The sequence below is a fragment of the Peromyscus leucopus genome, chromosome 7 (genome assembly GCF_004664715.2).
Source record: "Peromyscus leucopus breed LL Stock chromosome 7, UCI_PerLeu_2.1, whole genome shotgun sequence".
NCBI lineage: Eukaryota > Metazoa > Chordata > Mammalia > Rodentia > Cricetidae > Peromyscus > Peromyscus leucopus.
In genome coordinates, this window is record NC_051069.1 from 7500361 (window position 1) to 7524218 (window position 23858).

The following is a 23858-nucleotide window of genomic DNA, read 5'->3' on the forward strand; positions in this document are numbered from 1 at the left end:
TAAAGGCGTGCACCACAACCGCCCAGCTAGTTTGAAATTTTTTAAAGGGCACAGATAGAAATTTTCAAGCATGAGGACAAAAACGAAGCACTCCAAGTAACTGAAAATATAGTTGGAGGGGTCACACTTCCTGCTTTCAAAACCGCAGCCACCAGGAAGGCCAACAGTACTGCTGTAGTAGATAAAGCAAAGGAATAGACTGGTAAATTCACAGATACGGTCGTTTCCAGTCAATCGATTTTCATCAGAGCTGCCAAGGCCGTTTAGTGGAGAAGAGTTTTTCGCCAAATGGTGTGGGGTCAACAGGATAATCACATGCAGAAGAACGAAGTGGGGTCTGTCCTTTGTACTATATAAGAGAACTGCATCAAAATGGCCATACAGACAAGAGCTGGGGCGTAGCTCTGATGGTGTGGTGCCCAGCATGCAGGACGCTCTGGGTTTGATTCCCCAGCACTGCATAGACAGGGCGTTGCCTCCAAATTTGCTTATATCTTTTCAAGCTCCACAGACTCTGTTCTTGTCTCGACAATTAGTGATTCTGCTCTAGCACCCCAGATGCTTGAGATCGCCAGACTTCCTATTATGAGCAGAGCAGAGGGCCTGGCCCCTCTGTGTGGCTTCCTGCCTGTTTTTTCCTCCTGCTAGGACACATCTGTCCGGGTAAAATTCCCTCTCATTCCTGAGTGATCAGCCAGCATACATAGCACTGGCTGAGAATAAAAAAACGGAGGGCTTTTCTGAGGTGGACATTTGGTCCAGAAAATAAACAGACGCCACAGTGGAGAACAAGTCATGAGTCAGGGCTGTTCTGTGTTTGTTTGTTTCCTGTGCTGGGGTAGGAACCTGGGACCGTGTGCACGCCAGAGACATTTCTAATTGATTATAAACTGCACCCCCAGGAGCTAGGCAGATACAGATCTGAGAAGGCGAGTCCAGCACAGCCTAGTGGTGGCCAAAGGTGCTCAGACTGACCAGGGAAGTTTTTGTCCTGATTATATAAACAATGCCGTATCTTCCTCCAACCCTCCATGACCTGTTTTCTGACAGTTTTGAAGTAGTTTCAATTCCATCCCAGTTCCGCTTCCCACCTCCTGACTGGTTGTTTGGTTCTGATTTTTCAAGCCGGAGCTTATGTAGCCCAAGATAGCCTTACTTTGAAGCTTAGGCTGGTCTTGAGCTCCTGGTTCTCCGGCCTCCACCTCCCAAAGGCTGGAATCCAATTTAAGCTTGTGTGCTCCCATGCCCACTATTTTAAACTGTTTAAACCAAAAACCAAATCCTGTAGACCCGTTGTTTCACTCCAGGGAGAGGGGGTGTTACCCACATCAGAGGCCTGCAGTCTAGAAAAGTGGGGTGTCTGTGGAAGAACTTGAAAACAGAGAAAGAGAAAGCCTGCCGTTTGGAGCAAGGTCAGCCAGACCAGCTGAATGAGACAACAGACTTGGGAGAAGCCAAAGGACCACTTGGCCAGAAGGCCAGATCCTAGGCCAGCTATTGTATAATCTCCTTCATGCAGAAAAAAAAAAAAAGACAAAAATTGGGACATATTTTTAAGTCTTGCTTAGGAGCCCAGAACAGGCTCACAACTCCAGGAATCTCTGCTTTTCTCTGAAAATGGAAAATATGAGCTAGGAGAAGAAATGTGACTGCTGGGGGTGCCCAGCCCTGTAACTTAGGGACACTAGGCCTTGTACCTTGGCCCTGCTTTCCAACACCCCTGTGCTCTGAACATCTGGCGTAATTTAAAGGCTGCCGGTCAGCATGGCAGCCTCAAAGCCAAAGCACAGACTGCGCATTTGTGGACATCTGCCCTGGCTATGCGGGCAAGAACAAGAACAAAAGCAACTCTAAAGGGGCACACACAGGACTGGGGGTGTCGCTCAGTTTGTAGAGGGCTTGCCCGGCATGCATAAAGTCATGGGTTTGACCCCAGCACCGCATAAAACTAGGTGCAGTGGTGTTTGTCCCTAATCCCAGTACTTGGGGGATGAAGGCGGAAATGCCAGGAGTTCAAGGTCATCCTAAGCTCTATAGTAAATTTAAGGCCAGAATTCACTACAAGAAACCCTGTCTCAAAAGAGAAATATAGACAATTAACAATTGGATGTAACTGTGGGGACTAAGAGACATTCTTCCCAGAGTTGGAGAAACTGTGATACCCTCCATTCAATATCCTTGGAGGCTGGAGAGATGGCTCAGCACTTAGGAGGCCTATCAGCCTCGCAGAGTGCCCTGGTTCTGCTCTCAGAACCCACATCAGATGACTTAAAACCACCTTTAACTCCAGCTTCAGGGAATCTGATGCCCTCTGGACTTCTTGGGCACCTACACACACAGTTACACACACATACACATAAATTAAAAAAAAAAATCTTCCATCACCTACAATTACATGTATACCAGAGTCCCAATTTGCCGAAGAAATAAATGTTAAAGGACTGGAGAGATGGCTCAGTGGTTAGGGCACTGGCTGCTCTTCCACAGGACCCTGGTTCAATTCCCAGCACCCACATGACAGCTCACACCTGTCTGTAATTCCAGTTCCAGGGCTTCTGACACCCTCTCACAGACATACACGCAGGCAAAACACCAATGAACATAAAATAAAAATAAATTATATATTAAATAAATTTTAAAAAGAAATGTTAATTGCATCTCAAGTAAAAATATTATCGTTTATTTCCTTATTTGACCACCATTTATATATACGAATTTTGACAAAGGCTTTGCTTACATTTTTGTGGAACATGGCCAAGAAATATGCTTTAGACTGTTCATTTGTTTCATTTGTATTAAATTATCATTAGTATAGAGGCTGGTAAAACCATACAAAAGAAGTGTGTTTGCAGTCACAGCAAAATGAAGAGCCAAAGTTGCAGAAGTTTACCAATTCCTTTTGTTTCTTTTTAAAAAAAAAAGGATCTTTATTTTGTCATCCTGGGGGCCATGTGCCAACCAGCATCATGAGACAGAGACAATAAGTAAAGGTACAGAGAAGCAAGATGCACCAAAACAGATGTGTTTAAATTAACAAGTGACAATTCGTGCGAAAGTCTCACAACAGCTGTCACCTGAGGTGGACAGGGAGGACTATGAAGACCCCAAGACTTAGTTGCTCAGAGGTTGTTGAGCAACCCCAGAAAACCTCCGGGGGACCACTCCTTCACGCCGGCGCAGGCCACCCCTGCTGGCCCGCTGCTGACTCATGGAGGGTGCTCTTCCTTGGACAGTGCCTGCAGCTGGGGACCTGGCCGGCGTGCTTTGGAGGTACTGGAAGGCACTCTGGCGGCCCACCTGCCTCTCTGCGCAGTTAAAGGTCAGGGCAACTCCCACATTGCTCTTCATGATTCTGGAGGAGCCATCGGAAGTACCATCAAAACACCGGCCCAGTGCAATCTCTTTAGCTGTACGAGGGTCCTGGTCAGTGACCGTGTAGATACCGTAATTATGGCCCAGGGGGTCCAGGGGTGCCAGCATGGTATACTCACTGGTGTCATTGTTGACTGCTAGTGGAAGGTGGTTGACCAGGTACTCATGCAGCATCGAGTTAACACTGGCCCGATGGCAGCTGCCCTGGGGGATGACCTTCACTAACGTGCGGTCTACACGGTCTTGGTCATAGAGCATTCCACTGCACTTGAACTCCAGGCAGGCGGATGAGACATTAGGCTGGTCTCTGTCCCGAGTACTCTTCACATCTCGGATCCCATAGAGCTTCCCCACTGTCTGCCGGTGGGTGCCCCCCATGTTGCGGGATCGTACATTCACCTCCAGGGGCCCCACAATCTTTACCTTGATATAGCAGGCCCTGAACTCCATTGGCTTGGGCCACCATGCCAGGTAGTCTTCAGTCCAGCTCATGGGGTCATCTTCATTGAAAGGAACAGTGTTGTAGTCATAGCGATCCCCTTCAATCTGATAGAACCGGAAGTGGGCTGCACTGGGCGGTGCCTCTTCACACGCCCGAAGGTTCTCAAAGGCATAGATGGGTCCATTGCTCTCTTCAGCTGAGTTAGGTCTCGGCTTGGCCATACTGATTTGGAAAGCCGTCTTTTTAACCCGTGGGTCCTCATGGTCGGTCCGACGGTATTTAAGTTTGTTGAGGTAGGGTTGAGGGACACCAATTGCATTTGGGTTGAATTTAGGAGAAGACGCTACTGCCTCTAATTCTTCTCCGGAAAGGCTTGCCAAGACATAGACGGAGTAAGCGTCAGGGGACTGGTCATCACAGAAGGCAGGCAGGCAGGCCCCATTGGGGCCTGTGATAACACTGTCAAATCGGCCCCAGGCCCTGGGGTTAGATGAGAAGCCAGTTCTGGGCTCCAGATTGATCACTGAGACTACAACCCCCTGGATTTGCTCACTGGGCAAGAACCTCTCGCTCCGGTAAGTTCTCACCTTGATGAAGCACCTTCGGCTTTCAGGGACGTCCAGGTTAAAGAGCCTTCTCTCTCGGATCTCCATGTTGCCCACTAGGAAGGTTCTCTCTTCCCTCTTGTTCCTCCTCTGGCTTTCAAATTTGAAATCGCCTTCCTCTTCCCACAGTCCTGTGTCTGGGTTGAGCGACCAGAGTTTCATGGCTGGCACGTGCTCTGGCATCTTGACCTGGGTCGAGTCAAGGTGGACCTTCACCTTGCCAGCATTCAGTGACTCAGAAGTGGCCTCGTCTCTGAAGTCCACTGAGAACATGCCGTATGTTCGAAGGGGAAAGGTGTCTCCATCATCATTGATGAAGTTCAGGTCACTCTGGGCAGCTGTGGCCGTGGAAATATTCCGAGGATCCAGGAAGGTCACGCTGGCCTTCACCTTTCCTGTGAAGGGCTCCCCATTCTGCCTATAGAAACTTCTGGATGGAATCTCCAGTTCAGCCACAGGGTCTTCACCAGCCACCTCTCCCAGGGGGATAATGTTGGTTTCCATGGCTTCCAATGTGATGGGCTCTTTCTGCCGCAGCATCTTGATCTCATGGAACACCGCACTCCCCTTTCTGTTGAAGGGCAGCACTTTGGTAGTATTGACAAACTTCTGCAGCCTGTCAACAAATGTGAGCACCAGCCTCTCCGTATCCTGGGGGATGTGGAGGGTGAATGTGCCCTTGTACCCAGTCATGCTCACACGGTTATTCCCCATGTACACATGGCCAAAGCGCATGGGCTCCCCGTTGTCAGCGGCACTGACTCGGCCCCTCACGATGCTCCGTGTCTCTGCACATTGCTGGCAGCTGCACTCCATGGCCACCTTGGTGGGTAGTGTGTACCCACTGCACTGGATCTCCCTCTCCTCTGTTCTGGAGATGCCACAACAGCTCTCCACAGCATCCCGGCACCGGATCCCATTGTCTTGCTGCCCAGCACAGGTCTTGATCGGGCAGCGGCCTACATCGTAGTAGAAGGAGTTGGTGGCATTCTGGAAGCAGTCGTGGGGCAGCCGGATAAGATAGCTCTCAGGGGTCGGGTTGCAAGGACTCTCATCATGTGCTAAAGAAGAAACGGTATGGATGTTAAACTGGAAATTCCTGTCTTACACAGAGTACTTCAACTCAATGTGTTCTCTTCTCTCTCTCTCTCTCTCTCTCCTTCTCTCTCTCTCTCTCTCTCTCTCTCTCTCTCTCTCTCTCTCTCTCTCCTCTCTTGATTTTGTTTTTGTTTTGTTGAGACAGGGTCTCACATAGTCCAGGTTGGCCTCAAGCTTGTGCTGTAGCCTAGGATGATCTTAAATTCATGATCCTTCTGCCTCTACCACCCAAGTGCTGGGATTGCTAAGTATGTGCCTCCAAGCCAGCTTGGGGTGTGTGTGTGTGTGTGTGTGTGTGTGTGTGTGTGTGTGTGTGTGGTGGTAGTGCTGGGAATTGAACCCAGTGCCTTGTGTATGCTAGACAATTGCTCTACCACTGAGCCACATCCCTTCCTTTCTACAGTTTTCAAAGGACTTATATAACTGCAACCCTGACTCTCCCAGAACTTTCTTGGGGATATGGGACAGCTATTACTAACTGTTTTATACATGCACAGGGAAACAACAGCAGTTCTCAATGGAGGGATCTTGAAAATGTGTGAGGGTGTTTTGAGATTATCAGCAAAATCGGAGGTGTTGCTGGCAAATAAGAGAAAGGAGCTGTTCATGACCTGTGTCCTGCAATGATTGGCACTTCCTGCATCCTCAGGGATTTTCATGCATCTCAGGAAACATTCATGTAGGCAGAAACCCTGTTTTTGTTGTTTTTATTTTGTATACATGGGTGTTTTGCCTGTGTGTTTCTGTGCCTACAGAGTCCAAAAGACTGTCCGTGGAGGCCAGAAAATGGCATTGGATCCCCTGGAACTGGAGTTACAGATGGTTTTAAGTTACCATGTAGGAATAGAACCTGGGTTCTCTGGAAGAGTAGCCAGTGCTTTTAACCACTGAGCCATCTCTGTAACCCCAGAAACCCTGTTTTACCTGGGCATGGTGACACACACTTATAATCCTAGCACTTGGGAGGTAGAGGCAGAAGGATCATAAACTCAAGGTCATTCTTGGCCATATAATGGGTTTGAGGCCAGCCTGGGCTATATAAAACCTTGTCTCAAAACAAACAAATAAACAAAACCAAAAACAAACAAACAAAAACAAGCCCTGTTTAAAGTAATGGCAGCCTGGTGTTTTCCTCATGGCCTCTACCATACACTGAAGTTCTCAAGACGTCAACTACCACATGAATCAATATAAGACTCCACTTCGCTTAGCTTGGAACAATGCCCAGAATTGTTTCTCAATTGAAAAAAACAGATGTCTTTATAATAGTAGTATTCAAAGACTAAACCACTGGGATGCCACCTCTGTACCCATCAACCTTTATAGGTCACATCCATGATCACTTGAGTAAGCACAGATGTCAGCTCTCTCTATCTTCTTAGTTATTGTGCCAGAGCTTTTAGCTATTGACATAATTCTATTTCACATTGACACCATTTTCTCTTTAGTTCCCCTTTACGTTAAACTTAAAGCAGTGTACACACATATTTGGAAGGAGTGTGCCGTCGTTATCTGTCAACTGAACTTCCGAATAGGAAAGCATCATGAAAGGATCACTGTGGCAACAGGGTGTGTTGCTGTGACAGCTGGAACACTCCTCGCTTCCTCACTAAAGGCCCTTTGCCTTGTCTGTTCTGAGGTCTGTTGCTCAATTTTCTTGGAGTCTGTGAAATGTTCCATAATTCTTCCAATGAATTTTCATTTCCTCTGCTTTGTTTTATTCCGTTTAGGCCAATTCCTAAGATATCCTCTTCCCCTCACTGTCCAAGACAGGTTTGATAGGCCTTTGGCTTGAAGTCCTTGCCCCTCCAGTTTTCTTTTAGAAGCCAGCTTTAATCGGGTCACCCTTTCGTATAACACGTGCTCAGTCCCCTGCTTCTGTAGCCCCACAATCCATACCACTTCTCCCTCCACACACTGTGCTGAGGCTTCTCTAAGATCAAGACTGGCCAACCTTCACTGTAAAGCAGAATGAAGTGAGGAGCTTTGAAGCCATGCATGTCCAGGCCACACCTCAGACAAAAATCAGACTCCTGGGGGTCACTGCACAATATCAGTTTGGAGGGTTTTACTTTTGGAGGAGGGCTGGATTTTTGAGATTAAAGTCTCATATAGTCAGGGCTAGCCTTGAACCCACCACATAAGAGAAAATGACCTTGAATTCCTGATCCTCCCCTTACCTCCCAAATGCTGGGATTACAGGCATGTGCTACCATGCCTTAGCTACCTGGAAGGTATCTATTTCTTGTCATTAGGGCCTGGGCTCCTATTTTAGCTACATTTTTCTGAATTTCAGGGGCAAGTTGACAGGATCTAATGTAGCCAAAGCTATCTCAAACTGATTATGTAGCTGCTGATGATCGTGACCTTCTGACCCCCTACCTTCATCTTCTGGGTTTTTGCAGTGCTGGGAACTGAACCAAGGGCTTCATTATTGTCTACATGCTAGACAATTACTGTACCAACTGAGCAACATCCCCAAGCCCTACATGTTTTTGTCTTGATTGAATTTTATTTACATTTCTACACACACACACACACACACACACACACACACACACACACACATACACACCTCAAATGATGGTGCTACGACAGCAAGACGTAGGTAGCTCTTCATTATATCCCAGAGGGCCTGGTACAGTATACATCATAGAAAACCCCAAGCATTTCCTGCCCAGTGATGCTGACTGCAGTGCTCAGCCAGCCCTGATGTAGACCCAGGACCCCTGAGACCCACACAGGCTTACCGATAACCGTCAGCTGGGCAACCTTGGACTTCACGGCCCCAGCATCACTCTGTGCCTTACAGAAGTACTCCCCTGCCTGGTCCTGCTGCAGGTTCCTCAGCACCAGCTTGCTCTCATGCTTGTAGAGGGAGGGATCCAGCAACGTGTTGTTGTGGTACCTATAAGGATGCAGAGGTAGAGCCCCAGTGGGCCACAAGAGGAGAGGTAAACCTGAAGATGTGCCAGGAAGCAGGGGACTGGGGATGGTTCACTTTCACTTGGCTTGCCCAAGAGCACCTGGTTGGCTGGGAGTTGGGAAACTGCTTCTGAGCCCCAGCCCCACCTCTTAATTGATGGGGGATCTTTAGACAAATCCTCTAACCTCTCTGCATTACAGCTTCCTGCTCTGTAAAACAAGAGCACTGATCTCCAACTGACCTCCCAGAACTGTTGGCATTCTAAACAAACTAGTGGCTATATGTGCTTATTGGAGGGCAAAGAACTCAGCCCTAGCACTGAGGATTCTGACCTTGCTGGGGGAAGCAGAACTGAAGAATCTTGCTGATTGGTATAAGAACATGCATGTTAGGACCCTAACTAAGGTCAAGAGACAGGCATGGTGGTGCAGTCAGGAGGCAGAGGTGTGAAATCTGTGAAACTGAGGCCACCTTGATGTACAGATCAAGTTCCAGGAGAGCCAGGGCTACATAGAGAAATCCGATCTCAGAGAGAGAGAGAGAGAGAGAGAGAGAGAGAGGGATTTTGGGAGAGTGAGCTGAGCTTTGAGGTGTAGGAGGACTAGCTGGTTGTCTGGGCAACAACCCTGCAGACCCCCCCCCACTTGTAAACGCCATTATTCAGGCTCTGCACCAGTAACCCACATACGCCTTTATTCTATGAGCCATTGCTACGGTTTGGTCTAGACACAAGGCGAGCAAGCCCCGATTTCAGAGAGAACTGGGGAGGGTGGCTGAGGGAATACACACCAGAAGTACTTGTCTGGACTGGGTTTCCCTGTGGCCTTGCAGCACAAGGACACACTCTGCCCGGCCCGCCGCGCTTTCGTCTCCGGGTTCATCACAATGTACGGAGTCTCTGGGGGAGAAGATGAGAAACGGTGTCTGGGTTTCTTACTCTGTGACAGGCTCTGGAGAGCCCAGCTTCCTCGGGGTCTTCGGTGGTATTGAAATTGTATGGCTTTATCCTACCCCCTGCCCATCTCTGGTGCCCCCTAATACCCAAAGGAATTGACCGCCAGTGGATTCCCCTCCTCCACCCTCTCCATCCGGGACCTGTTCCCATAAACTTCTCTGGTAGCATCTGGAGGGGACAGTGGAGAATGCTGGGACCTGGTGCCAGCCACACTCTTAAGTGCTGCAAAGGATAGAACTAAGTAGCTCACTTATGCACTATTCATGATCTTCTGCCCCCAGCAGGACAGACTTTTTGTTTTGTTTTGTTTTTGTTTTTAACTATTCTACACCATTTCTGAGCTTCCCAAGCTCCTCTAGGACGTACAAACCTTTGTGGTCATGGACTATTTTAGACAAGGTAGTCAGGGAATCCTCATGCCTCAGGGTGCTGGACCTATGAATATCTAGTGGAAGAACACTCTACCCTGAGTACACCCAGCAAGTGCCAAAGCCCGAGGCAGGGATGGAGCTATATTTGAGAAGCAGACAAAGAAGCCTTTGTGGCTATAACGGATTGATTCTGCACCGTAGGAATAAAGAAAAAAAATTAGGGAAAGCCAGAGGAGATCGGGCTTGTGGGTCATAGCAAAGATTTTTACACTGAGTGAGCCGGGGAAGGAGCTTTCAACGTTGTAACCCCCCTACCACAGGGCACTTAGTCACCTGCCCTCACAAACTCGGCGTTGACGGTGCCCGACTTCAGGCTAGTCTTGGGCATCGTGAGCACAATCGGAGCAAACTTGGTCTTGGTGATTTTCAGGATGCTCTTGCCATCAGGACACAAGCCGGGAACTCGGAACCTCCCTCTAGCTGTCTGTCTGGGTCAGCATCTTTGGTGCCTTGGCCAGCAGGTAGACAGTGGCCCCCGGAGCTGGGGCACCTCCAGGGAGGGAGATGGCCCCATGAAGCATGAAGTCCTGGCACATGCAGGCATCACAGTCAGCATTTACCTGGCCCATGGGGCAGGTCAGGTCACAGGCTGTGGGACAAGGAGCCATATCAGCAGGGCTTTATGGATTCCGACCCATCTTGCCTCCTCTCCCAGCCTGGATGCTCACACACCCTTCCTTTCCTCCTTGGGTCTTTCTTAACTCCTCCTTACTGCCTGTACAACTAATTTCTATTCACCCTTCAGATTTAGCCCAGGAAACTTCCTCTCTACAACTTCCTGGCTTCTTTTCCTTCTTTCTTTCTTTCTTTCTTTCTTTCTTTCTTTCTTTCTTTCTTTCTTTCTTTCTTTCTTTCTTTCTTTCTTCCTTCCTTCCTTCCTTCCTTCCTTCCTTCCTTCCTTCCTTCCTTTCTTTCTTTTTTTTTTTTTTTTTTTTTTTTGTTTGTTTGTTTGATTGATTGATTTTCGAGACAGGGTTTCTCTGTATAGCTTTGGAGCCTGTCCTGGAACTCGCTCTGTAGACCAGGCTGGCCTCAAACTCATGGAGATCTGCCTGCCTTTGCCTCCCAAGTGCTGGGATTAAAGGTGTGCGCCACCACCACCTGGCTTTCTCCTCTCTCTCTCTCTCTCTCTCTCTCTCTCTCTCTCTCTCTCTCTCTCATTCTTTCTTTCTTCTTTTGTTTTGTGTGTGTGTGTGTGTGTGTGTGTGTAGGGTTCAAGACAGGTTTTCTCTGTGTAGTCCTGGCTGTCCTGTAGACCAGGTTGGTCTTGAACTCAGAGATCCATCTGCCTCTGCCTCCCAAATGCTGGGATTAAAGGCATGCACCCCCACTGCCCAGCTGATTTCTTAAACTGTAATAATTGACAATGCCCTGTGTTCCTAGCTGTCTTGTATGTCTCCCATCAGAGCAAATGACCTGCTCAGTTAGGGATCGATGAGTGAAGGAATGACTCCATCTTTCACTGACCCTCTAGCCCATCCTTCAGACTATTTCAACCTCACCTATCACAGAAGCCCAGTGCGCAGAGGGAGGCAGGTACCTGTGCAGGCCTGGCTCACACAGAGCTGGCCCTCCTCGGTGGCCTCACTGCACAGTGACATTGTCTGTGCCAAGCACGTGCGGGTACGGGTCTGGACCCCGGTGTGACCACAGGCAGCTGAGCATTTGCTCCAGGGAGACCAAGCACTCCAGATGTGCTCTGTATCTCGCCGCAAGGACCCTGGAAGATGAGAGCAGCAGAAGTCACTTTCTCCCCCGGGGGATTGGGTCAGGACGTCTGACCCCACGAGTGTTTCTTCTCTGGTGCGGGAGCACAAGGTCCCTGTTGACATCAGAAGCCTCACTGATATTTCTATTTATTTCAATGAATTAAAAATAATTTTTGAGCCGGGCAGTGGTGGCGCACGCCTTTAATCCCAGCACTTGGGAGGCAGAGGCAGGCGGATCTCTGTGAGTTCAAGGCCAGTCTGGGCTACCAAGTGAGTTCCAGGAAAGGCGCAAAGCTACACAGAGAAACCCTGTCTCGAAAAACCAAAAAAAAAAAAAAAAATAAATAAATAATAATAATAATAATAATTTTTGAGACAGTCTCATGTAACCAAGACTGGCCTCCAACATCTGATCCTCCTGCCTCTACCTTTTGATTGCTGTAATTATAAGGAGGCAGACTACCACATATCCAGTTTAGGTGTTGCTGGAGACGAAACCTATTGCTTTGTGGATGCTAAGCCAGCACTTGACCAACTGAGCTACACCCCAGCCCTACAATGATTTTTTTTCCCCTAACAAGGGAAGTTAAGAGTCTTGAGGAAGTAATGTTTCTAACTTGCACAGAGGCAACATATGGGTGAAAGGTTTTTTGTTTTTTTGTTTTGTTTTTGTCCTTCACTGTTGTCTTAGGACCTATGTTGTGTGTGGGGGGGGGGCAGCATCCTCCACTAGTGTGAAAACAACCACATGCTCCCTGAAGACAGGCTCCCTGGGAATTCAGGGCCTGTAGTTCACAATGACCTAAATAGCCAGACTCCTGCCTATGTCCTCACTTCTCTCCTACAGCCTGTGCATAAAAAGGAGGCTCAACCCTTACTGGAGAGAACAGCTGGGCTCCCAACAGCATAAAACTATCACAGGCTCCTGGTTCTGCAGCATCAGTCTGTATCGACAGGTAGAGCCCCAGGGGCAGGGTGCCCGTCCAGAGTCCAGGCCTGCAGCAGGTCACTTAATATCTGCACTGTCCAGTGTGTGGACAGAATGGAATATAAAGAACATGGATTCTGCAAACATGGATGTGATTCAAATCCCCGTGTAGCACTTAGCTGTGCAGCTGGTAGACTAACTTGACTTCTCTAAGCCTCATGTGGCCTGTTGAGATAGCAATGTCTCAAGGTCAATTGCCAAGGTTGAATAATGAGGGTAGCCAGCATCTTGCACACAGAAATTGTAGCAGCAGTTGACATTTAGTGAACCTGGGCTCAACTGCTTCATTAATTATTATCTCACGTAAGCTTCATCAAAACCCCCACAAATGGAGGGACAGCACTTGGAAAGCTGAGTCAGATGATTATAGGGACTAGTTTGAGCTACAGTAGTAAGTTTGAGGCCAGCCTAAACTGTGCAGTGAGACTTTATAGCAAAACTTAAAAAAAAAAAAAAAAAAAAAAAAAAAAAAAAAAAAAAAACTAAAAATGTTAAACCCTTGAGATACACTGTTACTCCTGTTCCACATGTAAGAGGCCAATATCTATAATCCCCTAACAGAAGGATCATGAGTCTAAGGCCAGCCTGGGTAATTTACCAAGATTCTCTCAAAACAAAAATACAGAAAAAAGTATGTTTTAAGAGGACTAGGAGTGCAGCTGTGTGAAAGAGCACTTGCCTAGTATATGAAGGACCCTACGTCGAATCCCTCACACTGAGGAACATGTGAGAACATAAGACTAAGGAGCCTCAAAAACTTGTCTAAAATATACACTTGCAGCTGGACATAGAGGAACATGGCTGTAATCTCAACATTCTGGAGAGAGGCAGGAGGGTCAGGAGTTCAAGGATAGCCTGGGCTACATAATGATTCCCAGGCAAACTAGGGCTAGACCCTACTTCCCCCTGCCCCCCCCCAAAAAAAAAAACAAGGAGGAGGAGGGGAGAAGACTGGAGATGCAGCTCATAGAATGCTTGTGGCCCTGCATAATCAGCACTCGACACGGCTTGTGAGTTCGAGGCCTGCTGGAGGACCCAGCCCCCAGGCCTGGTGCTACGTGCCTAGAGTCCCAGCACTTGGGAGCTGGCACCATCAGGAGGATCTGAAGTTCAAGGTCATCCAAAGTCTACATAGGAAGTTCAGGGCCAGCCTGGGCTATAGGCATACAATTGCTCTAGGCTTGTTTTCCTATATTTATAATCCCAGCTACTTGGGACAGAGACCGGAGAATCACATGTAAGACCTGCCTGGGCAACTTAGTGAAACCCTATCTCATTATTTAAAAAAAATAAATAAATAAATAAATAAATAGGCAGAAGGCTGGAGATGTAGCTCAGTAGCAGAGGGCTTTGCCTAACGTAATGTCCTGGGTCCAATCCCCAGTACCACAAAAGTAAATAATGAATAAATAAACAACACAGTTGTGCACAGTAAGCTAGAGTCAAACCCCAGAAGTTAGACTCCAAGTGCCACCTTCCCTACTGGGCCACTGGAATGCAACACAGCAGGTCGGCGGCTGGAGCAGTTCTGGGGCCCTTATCGCACTAATGAGACTCTGTAGCTGTTAAGAGACTGGGAGCCTATGCAGGTATGTGCTATTCGGATCCTGGCCTCTCCTGGGCCAAGGCTGCCCAGAGGCAAGGGCTGGGGCCATTCCGACTCACCTGGTGGGCAGAGGAAGCGCACTGTATAATTGGAGCAGTTCTGGCCTGGTCTCTGCTCCCTGTTGAGGCACCAGAAGCCCTCACGGGGACTGCCATGGACCACCTGGCCAGTGCTGCCCGCAGGCATCCAGTCAGTGGTCCGGGCCTCTAGCCGCAGGGGCCGGGCACACACACGCTCCCCATAGTAGAAGCGAATAGCATCCAATCGCTCATAGTCACCCTGCCCACCTGGGTGGTCGATGTTAAACCAAGTTGTCCACTCACCAGGACCTGAGAGACAGAGCCAGGTTGAGGAGGAACCGTCCCTGAAGAGCAGGTGAACTCCATCTATCCTTTCCTGATGCACCCGGGAGAACCCGCCCTGTTTCTGTTTCTAGTCAATGCCCATTTCCCACCCCCACCCCGCCTGCCTTATTTCACCCCCAACTCTTCAATCCTTCCTCTGCCTTACAATGTGGAGCCCTCCGTCCCAGCTCTCACCAGCCTGGCGGACCATGCTAGGGACTTGTTGTCTAGTCTTTCTCCCACTCGACCCCTTTCTAACACTGTACATCGGGGAAGCTTTTTCCATGTGGCTTGGACCACAGCATTCTCTGGCACAACAATCTCTTAGCAAGTCAGCGAGAGTGTCGGTGAGACTCTGCGCTATTTTTCCACGCTCGTCTACCCCTTCCATCACCACCAGCTCTAGCATGTAAGCACCCCGTTTCTGGAACACACCCGGCAGCTTCCTGGCTCTGAGCTTTCTTATACTGCACTCTTCTGCCTGGTGAGAATAGCCAAGTGTCTTGTTAAAGTATAGTTTCCATGAAATCCTAACATCCTTCCCAGGCTTCAGAGACTGACCTAGTAAGCTCAGTAAAGACCCCCTCCCAACTCTCCCTGCTCTGATGGAGACTCACTCTCCAGGGAGTCAGCAGGCTTGACAAAGGTGTTAGAGGTCCTCTTCGCAGGCTGGACTCTTCTCACTGACTGGGCAAGCATCTGTCTCCCTGCAGGACAGGAGAAGAAGGAAGCCAGGGCTCACAGGGTTTGAAGATGCAGAGGGCTGGTCTGGAGAGGTGGATTCAGCATGAACCCTGAGCATGGGTCCAAATCCCCCACTCAGTCACTCACTGCCGTGAACCTCCCCACGCGCTTTATTTCTCAGCCTGTTTCCCATAACACACACCAAGGCTGGCATGGAGGGCATGCTTGACAAATGACAGTTCCTTTTTCAGTCTTGTTCTAGAAATGGATGAGCAGCTGGACTTTTTACATGCATGTAATCTCAGCACCTGGGAAGTGGAGCCTGGAGTGTCGGAGGTTCAAGGACAGCCTTGGCTACATAGTAAGTTCCTGGCCAGCCTAAGCTACATGAGACTCTGTCTCAAAAGCAAAACAAAAACAAAAAACGAGAGAGAGAGAGAGAGAGAGAGAGAGAGAGAGAGAGAGAGAGAGAGACCAAGCCTAGGTGCATGCTTTTAATCTCAGCACTTGGCTAGACTGGTCAACCAGGCTACATAACCCATCTTAAAAAAAAAAAAAAAAGAAAGAAAGAAAGAAAGAAAGAAAGAAAAGGAAGAAGGGGATGTCAGCAGGAGTAGAAGGGGGACAAGAGAGGGCAATGGGAATTAATTTTATCAAGATATACTACACTTATATGAAAATGATATAATGAAACCCATTCTTATGTATAATTAGTATATGATAATTAAAAAAAATTAAGGCCAGAGAGATAGCTTGAGAGGTAAAGGCGCTTGCTACCAAGCCTGATACCCTGAGTTCAATCCCAGGGAAGGAGAGAACAGACTCCCCAAGTTATTCTCTGACCTCCCCACACACATACACACAGGAATAATAAGTCAATACATAAATAAAAATTTCAAATGGGGCCGATGGATACTTCAGGTAGCTAGTAGGTTGAGGCTCCTGCTAGGGAGTCTAGACCTATCCCAGGGAAGATGGAGCCTTATTTTCCTTTCTTATGCAGTGGAGACACTGATTTCCCCTTCATAAGGTCCTGCTGGCCTGAGGGTCCTATGAAATGAGACACCAGTATCTCTGGAGAGGGCTGCAGACTCGGCCACTTTCTAACTACCCCTGGGCAGGCTATTTAAGCCACCTGACCCAGTCCTCATAAAAATAGGACAGTAAGAGTTCATTCACAAAATCCTCAGAACAATGCCACATACTGAATAAATGTTAGCAAGCTATTCTAGCTCAATGCCTGCCACAAAGGTGGGGGGGGGGGCTGTTCCTTTCTCTTGATGGGCTGACACTGAAATCCACCATCCCATAAAGGACTCAGTGAACCTACTGGGCCAGTGATCCTCCCTGTTCTGACCACAGCCTCATGAGCAGAGGGCCCTCAGGACAGGGGCCACCTTCTCTAGCCCTTCTCTACATAAAGCTGGGCTGAGGGCTCCAGAAGCAGAAGAAAGAAAAGCGGAGGCCTGCAAAAGCCTTGAAAGGCAATTAACTCCCAGGCAAGGAGCCAAGTCAGAATTCTCTGTGCTGCTTAATTGGGGTGATGGGAGCCCTTTTAATCAACCTAATCTGATTTCCCCTCAGATGGCTGAATGTTAATCATCTTTACAAACAGCAGCTGCCAAGGTGGAAAGGGCGAGGCGGGAGGCGGGCACACACAGCGCTGGCACTCTGGCGGAGCTGCCTTTGTTCCTGCGTCTGTGGTCAGGAGCCTGCGGGGCATGCCGCTTTAAAAGGGTTGTGAGCCGGCGTCTTTGCATCAGCAGTGGGATTAGAAATGAGAAGAGGCGAGGGACATGGGAGAGGAAGAGCTCTCCGCAAAGTGCAGACATCTCAGGCCGTCAGCAGCTCCGCCAGGCACCTTCTTTCTGACCTTTGGGTCACCTCCGGGAGCAGAGGACAAGCAAACCAGGACAATTTCTGGTGTGTCCATCCAACTTGACTTCAGGGTATAAAGAAACTGAGTTTTTAGGGCCAGAAGAATTTTCATGCAACTGAAAACAGACCAACCCCAAACCTGCTTCTGAGAACTCTGTGGTTCCCCTGTGACTCCCTTTTGCTTTGGCTGCCAGGAGGCGCAGAGCTAAATCTGGTGCACAGGGACAGAAACTTTCCCATCTTTTTTCCTTCCTCCCCATGGGTGACTACTCATCCTGGCCATTTGATTCTGTTCTGTGAATTTTAATACTAAGGACGATCTCAGAGGAGAAGCTATCAAACATCCTCAAATCTTCAGGCCAGGCGGATGCATAATTGGGTCCCAGAACAGAAACGACTTCTCTGTGGCAAGTAGAAGCTAGGGGAGCAAGCTGAGACTTAGTGCATACCGAGCACAGTGGTGAACTCCAGGACCAGGAGAGAGAGTACCCAGGTCTTGGTTGCTGCCATCTTCCCCTCAAGGCCACGTAGAAATGTCACAGATGGGTGATACTGCTTCACAAAGTTGGGCCTGTGGCTCCCCAGGGATGTTTCATAGAGCCAATGATCTGCAGAGAAGCAAAGGGTATCATAGCCCACACTTCTGGATCACTTTTTTTTTTTTTTTTTGAGACATGGTCTCCTGTAGCCCAGGCTGGCCTCAAATTCAGTGTGTACACAAGGATGATCTTGAACTTCTGATTCTCCAGTTTCCATCTTCTGAGTGCTGGCTTTATGTGGTGCTGGGGATGGAACCCAGGGCTTCCTTCAAGCTAGGCAAGCACTCTACCACCTAAACTACATCCCAAGCCCGAGTCACATCTCTTACGGCTCCAGCAGAAATAGCTCTTGAACTCTCCAGGGTGAAGGGTAGATAGAATGGAGTCTTACTGAAGTGACAGCTGCTTGAACGGCCAACCCGAGCTGTTTGGGAGATGTAGAAATGTGCCAGGTTCCACAGCAGGCAGGCCCCAAGGGAGGATAGAGATAAAGAAGTTCCTTGACAGTAAGAAGGGCCTGGCTTACTTCCAGGGGCTGCTGGGCAGCTTACTGATCACTTTCAAGACCCAGGCTTTTGTTTCGCTACCCTTTGATGGGGTTCATAGTTTTGTACAGGTGGCTCCATATTAAGGCCATGCAGTCCTGGCCCCAGCCACAGTGGGCCCTCTTAGGGTAGACAGGCAGGCTGAAAGTCACCCATGCCTCAGCCGCACCACCTCCAAGAACACATTCCCAGATGTGCACGGGCCACAGCTGGAACCCATTCTGGCCTGTTTGTTTTCGACCTGGCCAGGAGCACCACAGCCAGGAGCCAGCTAAAGGGAACTGGATGGGGTGCACAGTGAGAACCCAGGGCTCCCAATAACTGGAAACATAGAGTCAGGGCTGCAGGACCGGGGAGAGGAAAACATGCCCAGACATAATGTTAAAGAACTATGGGGTGGGCATGAGCGGCCCAGGTTCCTCTCAGCTGGGTATTTTTTCCCCCCAGAATTAAGGTCAACCCAGAATCTGATCTAAAAACCCATTCCCTCCAGTTGCATATGATGACTTATACCTCCAATCTCAGCACTTGGGAGACTGAGACAGGTAGGTGGCTGTGAGCTGGAGGCCAGCCTGGGCTATTATAGTAAGTTCCAGGATGGCCTTAGCTACAGAGAAAGACTTAAAAAAAAAAAAAAAAGTTACCTTCAATTACAAAGTCCGGTGCAGAAGGAATGGCAAGAAAACATCTCCTTTCTGGAAGAAAAAGATCCCTTAAATTTCTGAATGTCTCAGGAGACGAACAAACCCACAATGCAGACTGTCTAGCCCTGAAACCGCTGTACCAGGTTGGTTCAGGCTACTCCAAGCTTCCGGGCTCTGAGCAGGCCTGCAAAGCCAGAGACAGCTCCAAGGCTGTCAGAGAGGCCAGGGTGGCCCAAGGCACCTTGTGGAAAAACCATTTCCCATCTGGCAGCCAGCAGAGAGGCTCTCGACAATCCCACCATTTCCTCCCAGTAGGCCTGACACTCGGGCTCCCCAGCCGATCGATGCTCCCCGGAGCTCCTGGACAGTGCCCAGTGGCCGGCCCACAGGAGGAAAAGGTACAGAGACCAAGATGGGACCATTTCGGGGACCGTGACTTCAGGTGGGCAGGCCTGAGGGCACGACTTTGGATAATAAAGGACAAAAGAGGAGTGTCAGGCAGAAAAAGGCGTCTTTGGGGTGCGGGGTGTGAGGTGGTCAGCCAGCAAAAAAAAAAAAAAAAAAAGGAGCGATGAGATGTCTATGGATGAGGGTAGGAGCAGAGCCAGGCAGTAAGATGCAGGGATGGGGTGAGAGGGTTGGAGCTCACCGTGTCCTGAACAAGGCTCTTAGCTTGGGGTCCAAGTCTTCTCCACCTCTCCAGCAGTCCAGCTGCCGGCCTTATATAGCACAGCTGGTGGCTCGGCCCGTGGCAGCCAGCCACGGGAAGAAGCCGGGAAACCAGATCTGAGCGTGAGGCTCCCTCCCTGCCCCACATCCCCAGCAGCTCACAGGGGCAAGAATTTAACATCAAGATCCTTGGGGATGTGGGGGGCGGGGTGGCCAAGGACACCATAGAGCAGTGATGGCCCAAGTGGACCACAGCCTAGCACCACAGTCTATGTCAAAGAGACGGGGGTCAGGAGGAAGGCTGGCCACTGGACCCAGTCCTGGGAAAGGGCCAAGGGGAATTCTCCATCTGGGCAGCATCTCATAGCTTGGGATGGTGCGTGCTGGCCTAAGCTTGGTCTGCTGATCCCCCACATTCCCCAGCTGGCCAGCCCAGGCACAACAAGATCTTAGCACATACTCCGAACTCTCTTTGGCAGCACACAGGTCACCTCAGTCTCCATGGATGGGTGTGTCTGCTCTGAGCTGGGCAATGACTCAGCTTCTCTGGCCTTTGAAGGAGCACTCGGGGACCCTCAGAAGGGATGAGGGACAAAGATCCTGGGGTACAGGATATCACCTAAGGACAGTTCATCCTTACCCCTCCCCATTTTCATTTGTGTGCCTCCCTGCACCCATGGAGACCAGAGAGAATCAGCATTGGAAGTGCTTTGACCCTGCCGTGTGTGTGTGTGTGTGTGTGTGTGTGTGTGTGTGTGTGTGTATGTGTGTGTGTGTGTGTGTGTGTGTGTGTGACTAAGCAGCTGCCTGTACCTTAGGGCTTCCCTCATCTCCCTCTTCCAGCTCCAGCCTGAGGCTGCCTGTTGTCTTAGGCCATGGCTATCTAACTTTAGCATCATAAGAAACAGCTAGAAAGCTGGGCAGTGGTGGCGCACGCCTTTAATCCCAGCACTCGGGAGGCAGAGGCAGGCGGATCTTGGTGAGTTCGGGGCCAGTCTGGTCTACAGAGTGAGTTCCAGGAAAGGCGCAAAGCTACACAGACAAACCCTGTCTCGAAAAACTAAAAAAATGAAAGAAAGAAAGAAAGAAAGAAAGAAAGAAAGAAAGAAAGAAAGAAAGAAAGAAAGAAAGAAAGAAAAGGAACAGCTAGAAGGGAATGGGGGGGGTGTCGTTCCATTGGTAGAGCACTTGCCTGACCTGAACAAAGCCCTGAGTTCCATCTGCATAAACCAGGTGTGGTGGTACATACCTGTAATCACAGAACCTGGGAGATGGAGGCAAGGCAATCAGGAATACAAGATGGTCCTCAGCTATACAAAGAGTTTGAAGTTAGCCTGGGCTACATAAGACCCATCCTCAAAAAAAAAATCAGAAGGCTATTAAAATCTGGGCTTCTGGGAACTGGAGCCTGGAGAAATGGCTTGAAGCTTAAGAGCACTTACTGCTCTTCCAGAAGACTTAAATTCAGTTTCCAGCATCCAAATCAGGCAGTTCACAACCACCTATAACTCCAGTTCCAGGTGGATATCCAATGTCCTCTGGCTTCCATGAACCCCAGGCATGCACCTGGTGCACATATACTCACGCAGGCACACATACACATAAACAAACAAACAAACAAATAAATCCAGGTTTCTTGGCCCCACACACAGACTTTGTAGACCATGAGACGAGTTTGCAATGGAGTCGGTGGTCCTCAGACCACATTTTGAGGATAACTGGTTGAAAAGATAGAACCACAGCTGGAAGCAGAAGATGAAGAGGGAGTCTCCCGAGTGCTGCCTCAGGTCACAGCCTCATCCAACTGGCCTGGGCTTCCGGTCCCATGCCAACCCTTGGAGGTGGCGGCTGGGTACCTAGGGTCCACAAAGCCTGAATGAGCTCTTCTTCATGGCAGATGGCTAGCTTGGCTGGGCAGTGGGAAGCCACAAGAAGGATGTTGTATTAGTCACATTTCTCATTGCTGAGCCAGGATAAGGACAACAAGAGAGAGCGGGTTTATTTGGGCTCACAGCATAAGAAGGATACACAGTCCATCATGGCGGGAAAGTCACGGCAGCAGGAACTTGAGGTGGCTGGTCACATTACAACCACAGTCAGGAAGCAGAGAGAGGTGGCTGCTACAGCTTAGCCCACTTCCTTATTTAGTCCAGGGTCCCTGCCATGCGACAGTACCACCCACCCACATTTAGTGCAGGTCTTCTTACCTCACTTAACTCACTTCTAAAACTTCATCAGACACATGCCCAGAGGCTTGTCTCCTAAGTGATGTCAGAACCTGTAAGGTTTACAATCAATATTATACATCATAGACATGTCTCCGCACTCAGAGGAAAGAGCATCTCATGGACCAGCTCCCACAATGCAGCAGTATGGATCCTCTTGTCGGCCTGTGTGTGGGCACACATGCTCAAGCCCGATTGTAACTCTGCTTTTCTCGGTGTGTAAGCAGAGGATCAGAAACTTGGTTTCTTATTGGGGACACGGCCTGGAAATGGGGACAGAGGAAGGATGCTGAGTCAGCAGTGGCTCTGGAGTTGACATCGGACAGGGGTCTGTTTGGCTTTTTCTTATGGAGCCTGTTTTCCAATCCAGCACCCAGGCCTTAGCCAACAGGCTCTGTGACTGTAGCTGGTCCCAGCCTGACCCCTGCTCATCAGAGCCAATCCATGAAGTGGCTTCAGCTAAGGCTTGGTGGCTCTCTTTTGGTTGTTGTTTTGTTTTGAGGAAAGGGTCTCATTGTAACCTCAGACAGGCCTCAAACTTGCTCTGTAGCCCAGGATGAATTCCTGATCCTCCTGCCTCACCTCCCGAGTGCTGCAATTACCAGAGTATGCCAGGCTGTTGCGTGCTTCGCAAGCATCCAGCCAACTGAGCCACATGCCCAGTCCTCAGCTCAGGCTTTGACAGCCCAGATGTATGAAAGGAATGAAGCCCGGGTGAACAGGTCTGAGGAATAGACAGACAGGTAGAGAGAGACTGAGCTACAATCACTAAAATAAAGGGCAGGGGAAAAAAAAAAAGAACCTGGGGTTCAGAAGTCTAGTCCTGGTCCTGTAACTCATTCTGGTTTGTGAACTTGGACTAGCAACATCCCAGGTAATCCTGGGCCTCAGTGTCTCCAACCTTGCAATAAGAGTTTGGGCTGGCCGGGCGGTGGTGGCGCACGCCTTTAATCCCAGCACTCGGGAGGCAGAGCCAGGCGGATCTCTGTGAGTTCGAGGCCAGCCTGGGCTGCCAAGTGAGTTCCAGGAAAGGCGCAAAGCTACACAGAGAAACCCTGTCTCGAAAAACCAAAACCAAAACAAAAACAAAAACAAAAAAAAAAAGAGTTTGGGCTGAGTGAGCGCATTCCTAAACCCCCTCCCCACCCCCCAGCTCTAGGAGAGCAAGGTCTGTTAACACACGGAAAGGAGAGAACCAGAGAAATGGCCCTGTGGGGCAGGAGGCTTGCTAGAAAAGCAGTATGACTGCGGAGGTTGGGAAGATAGGTAAGATTGGCGGCGGCGGCGGCAGCGGCGGCGGAGGCGGCGGCGGCGGCAGCGCACGCCTTTAATCCCAGCACTCAGGAGGCAGAGGCAGGTGAATGTTTGTGAGTTCGAGGCCAATTTGGGCTACAGAGTGAGTTTCAGGACAGGCTCCAAAGCTACACAGAGAAACCCTATCTCGAAAAACCAAAAAAAAAAAAAAAAAAAAAGATAGGTAAGATTGATGGGAGAGGCAGACAGACTCTGGGTCTTAACTCTAGCCCTGCTGTTTGGGTCCCCCTAGCTCCTGCCACGCTCCTCTCCCATGCTCCCATCAGTCTCCTCTCAAGAGCTATCTATATACAACCAGACTTAGGGCATCTGAGCTTTCCCAAGCCTCTCCTCCAAGATCCCCTCTGAGGAAGAGGTTGCTGCTTCCTCAGCCAGGACCCTGAGACAGACAGGGATTGGGAGGCAGCCATAGGCCTGTACTATCCAAGGCCTGGCCTGGATGGGTCAGCCATCTGGGACTTCCGCAGGCCAAGCTTGTCGGCAAGCAGCTCCAATCCCCTGCTTGGAACACTCTGGAAATTCATTCATCACCCCCTACTCCCACCCAGGCAGCAGAAGAATTTGGGGCCCGGCTTAGCTGGCCTTCTGGGGCTAAGTCCTATGGTCAAGGATCTCCACTCTGCTGTTGAGAAAGAAGCCTGGCAGGGAAGGTGGGATGGGCTGACCCTGACGACTCCAGAGGGCGGTGTTCTCTGTCGCTAACACTCTTGACACCCCCACCCCCACCCTGGGTGCCCTCCTGTGGCCTGGAGAGGCTTTCCAGACCCAGGCAAGCCTTCATGTAAGCCAAGGCTGGCCTCAAACTCACTGTATGACCAAAAGTGACCTTGAACCCCTGTGCCTCCTGCCGCCACCTCCCAAGTGCTAGGAGTATAGATGTGCAC

At 49.5% G+C, this 23858-nt stretch overlaps 1 protein-coding gene across 1 annotated transcript; it reads right to left on the minus strand.

Moving 5' to 3' along the window:
- Positions 1–2993: 2993 nt before the first annotated feature.
- On the minus strand, positions 2994–19743 carry LOC114691348 (cartilage intermediate layer protein). The gene is given in 11 exon segments (XM_037207402.1): positions 2994–5480; positions 8268–8425; positions 9233–9341; positions 10103–10247; positions 10249–10418; positions 11370–11549; positions 14192–14461; positions 15094–15183; positions 17488–17646; positions 18767–18817; positions 19416–19743. Coding segments are annotated over 9 exon segments (3552 nt in total). The 5' UTR covers positions 17549–17646; positions 18767–18817; positions 19416–19743; the 3' UTR covers positions 2994–3111.
- Positions 19744–23858: the final 4115 nt, after the last annotated feature.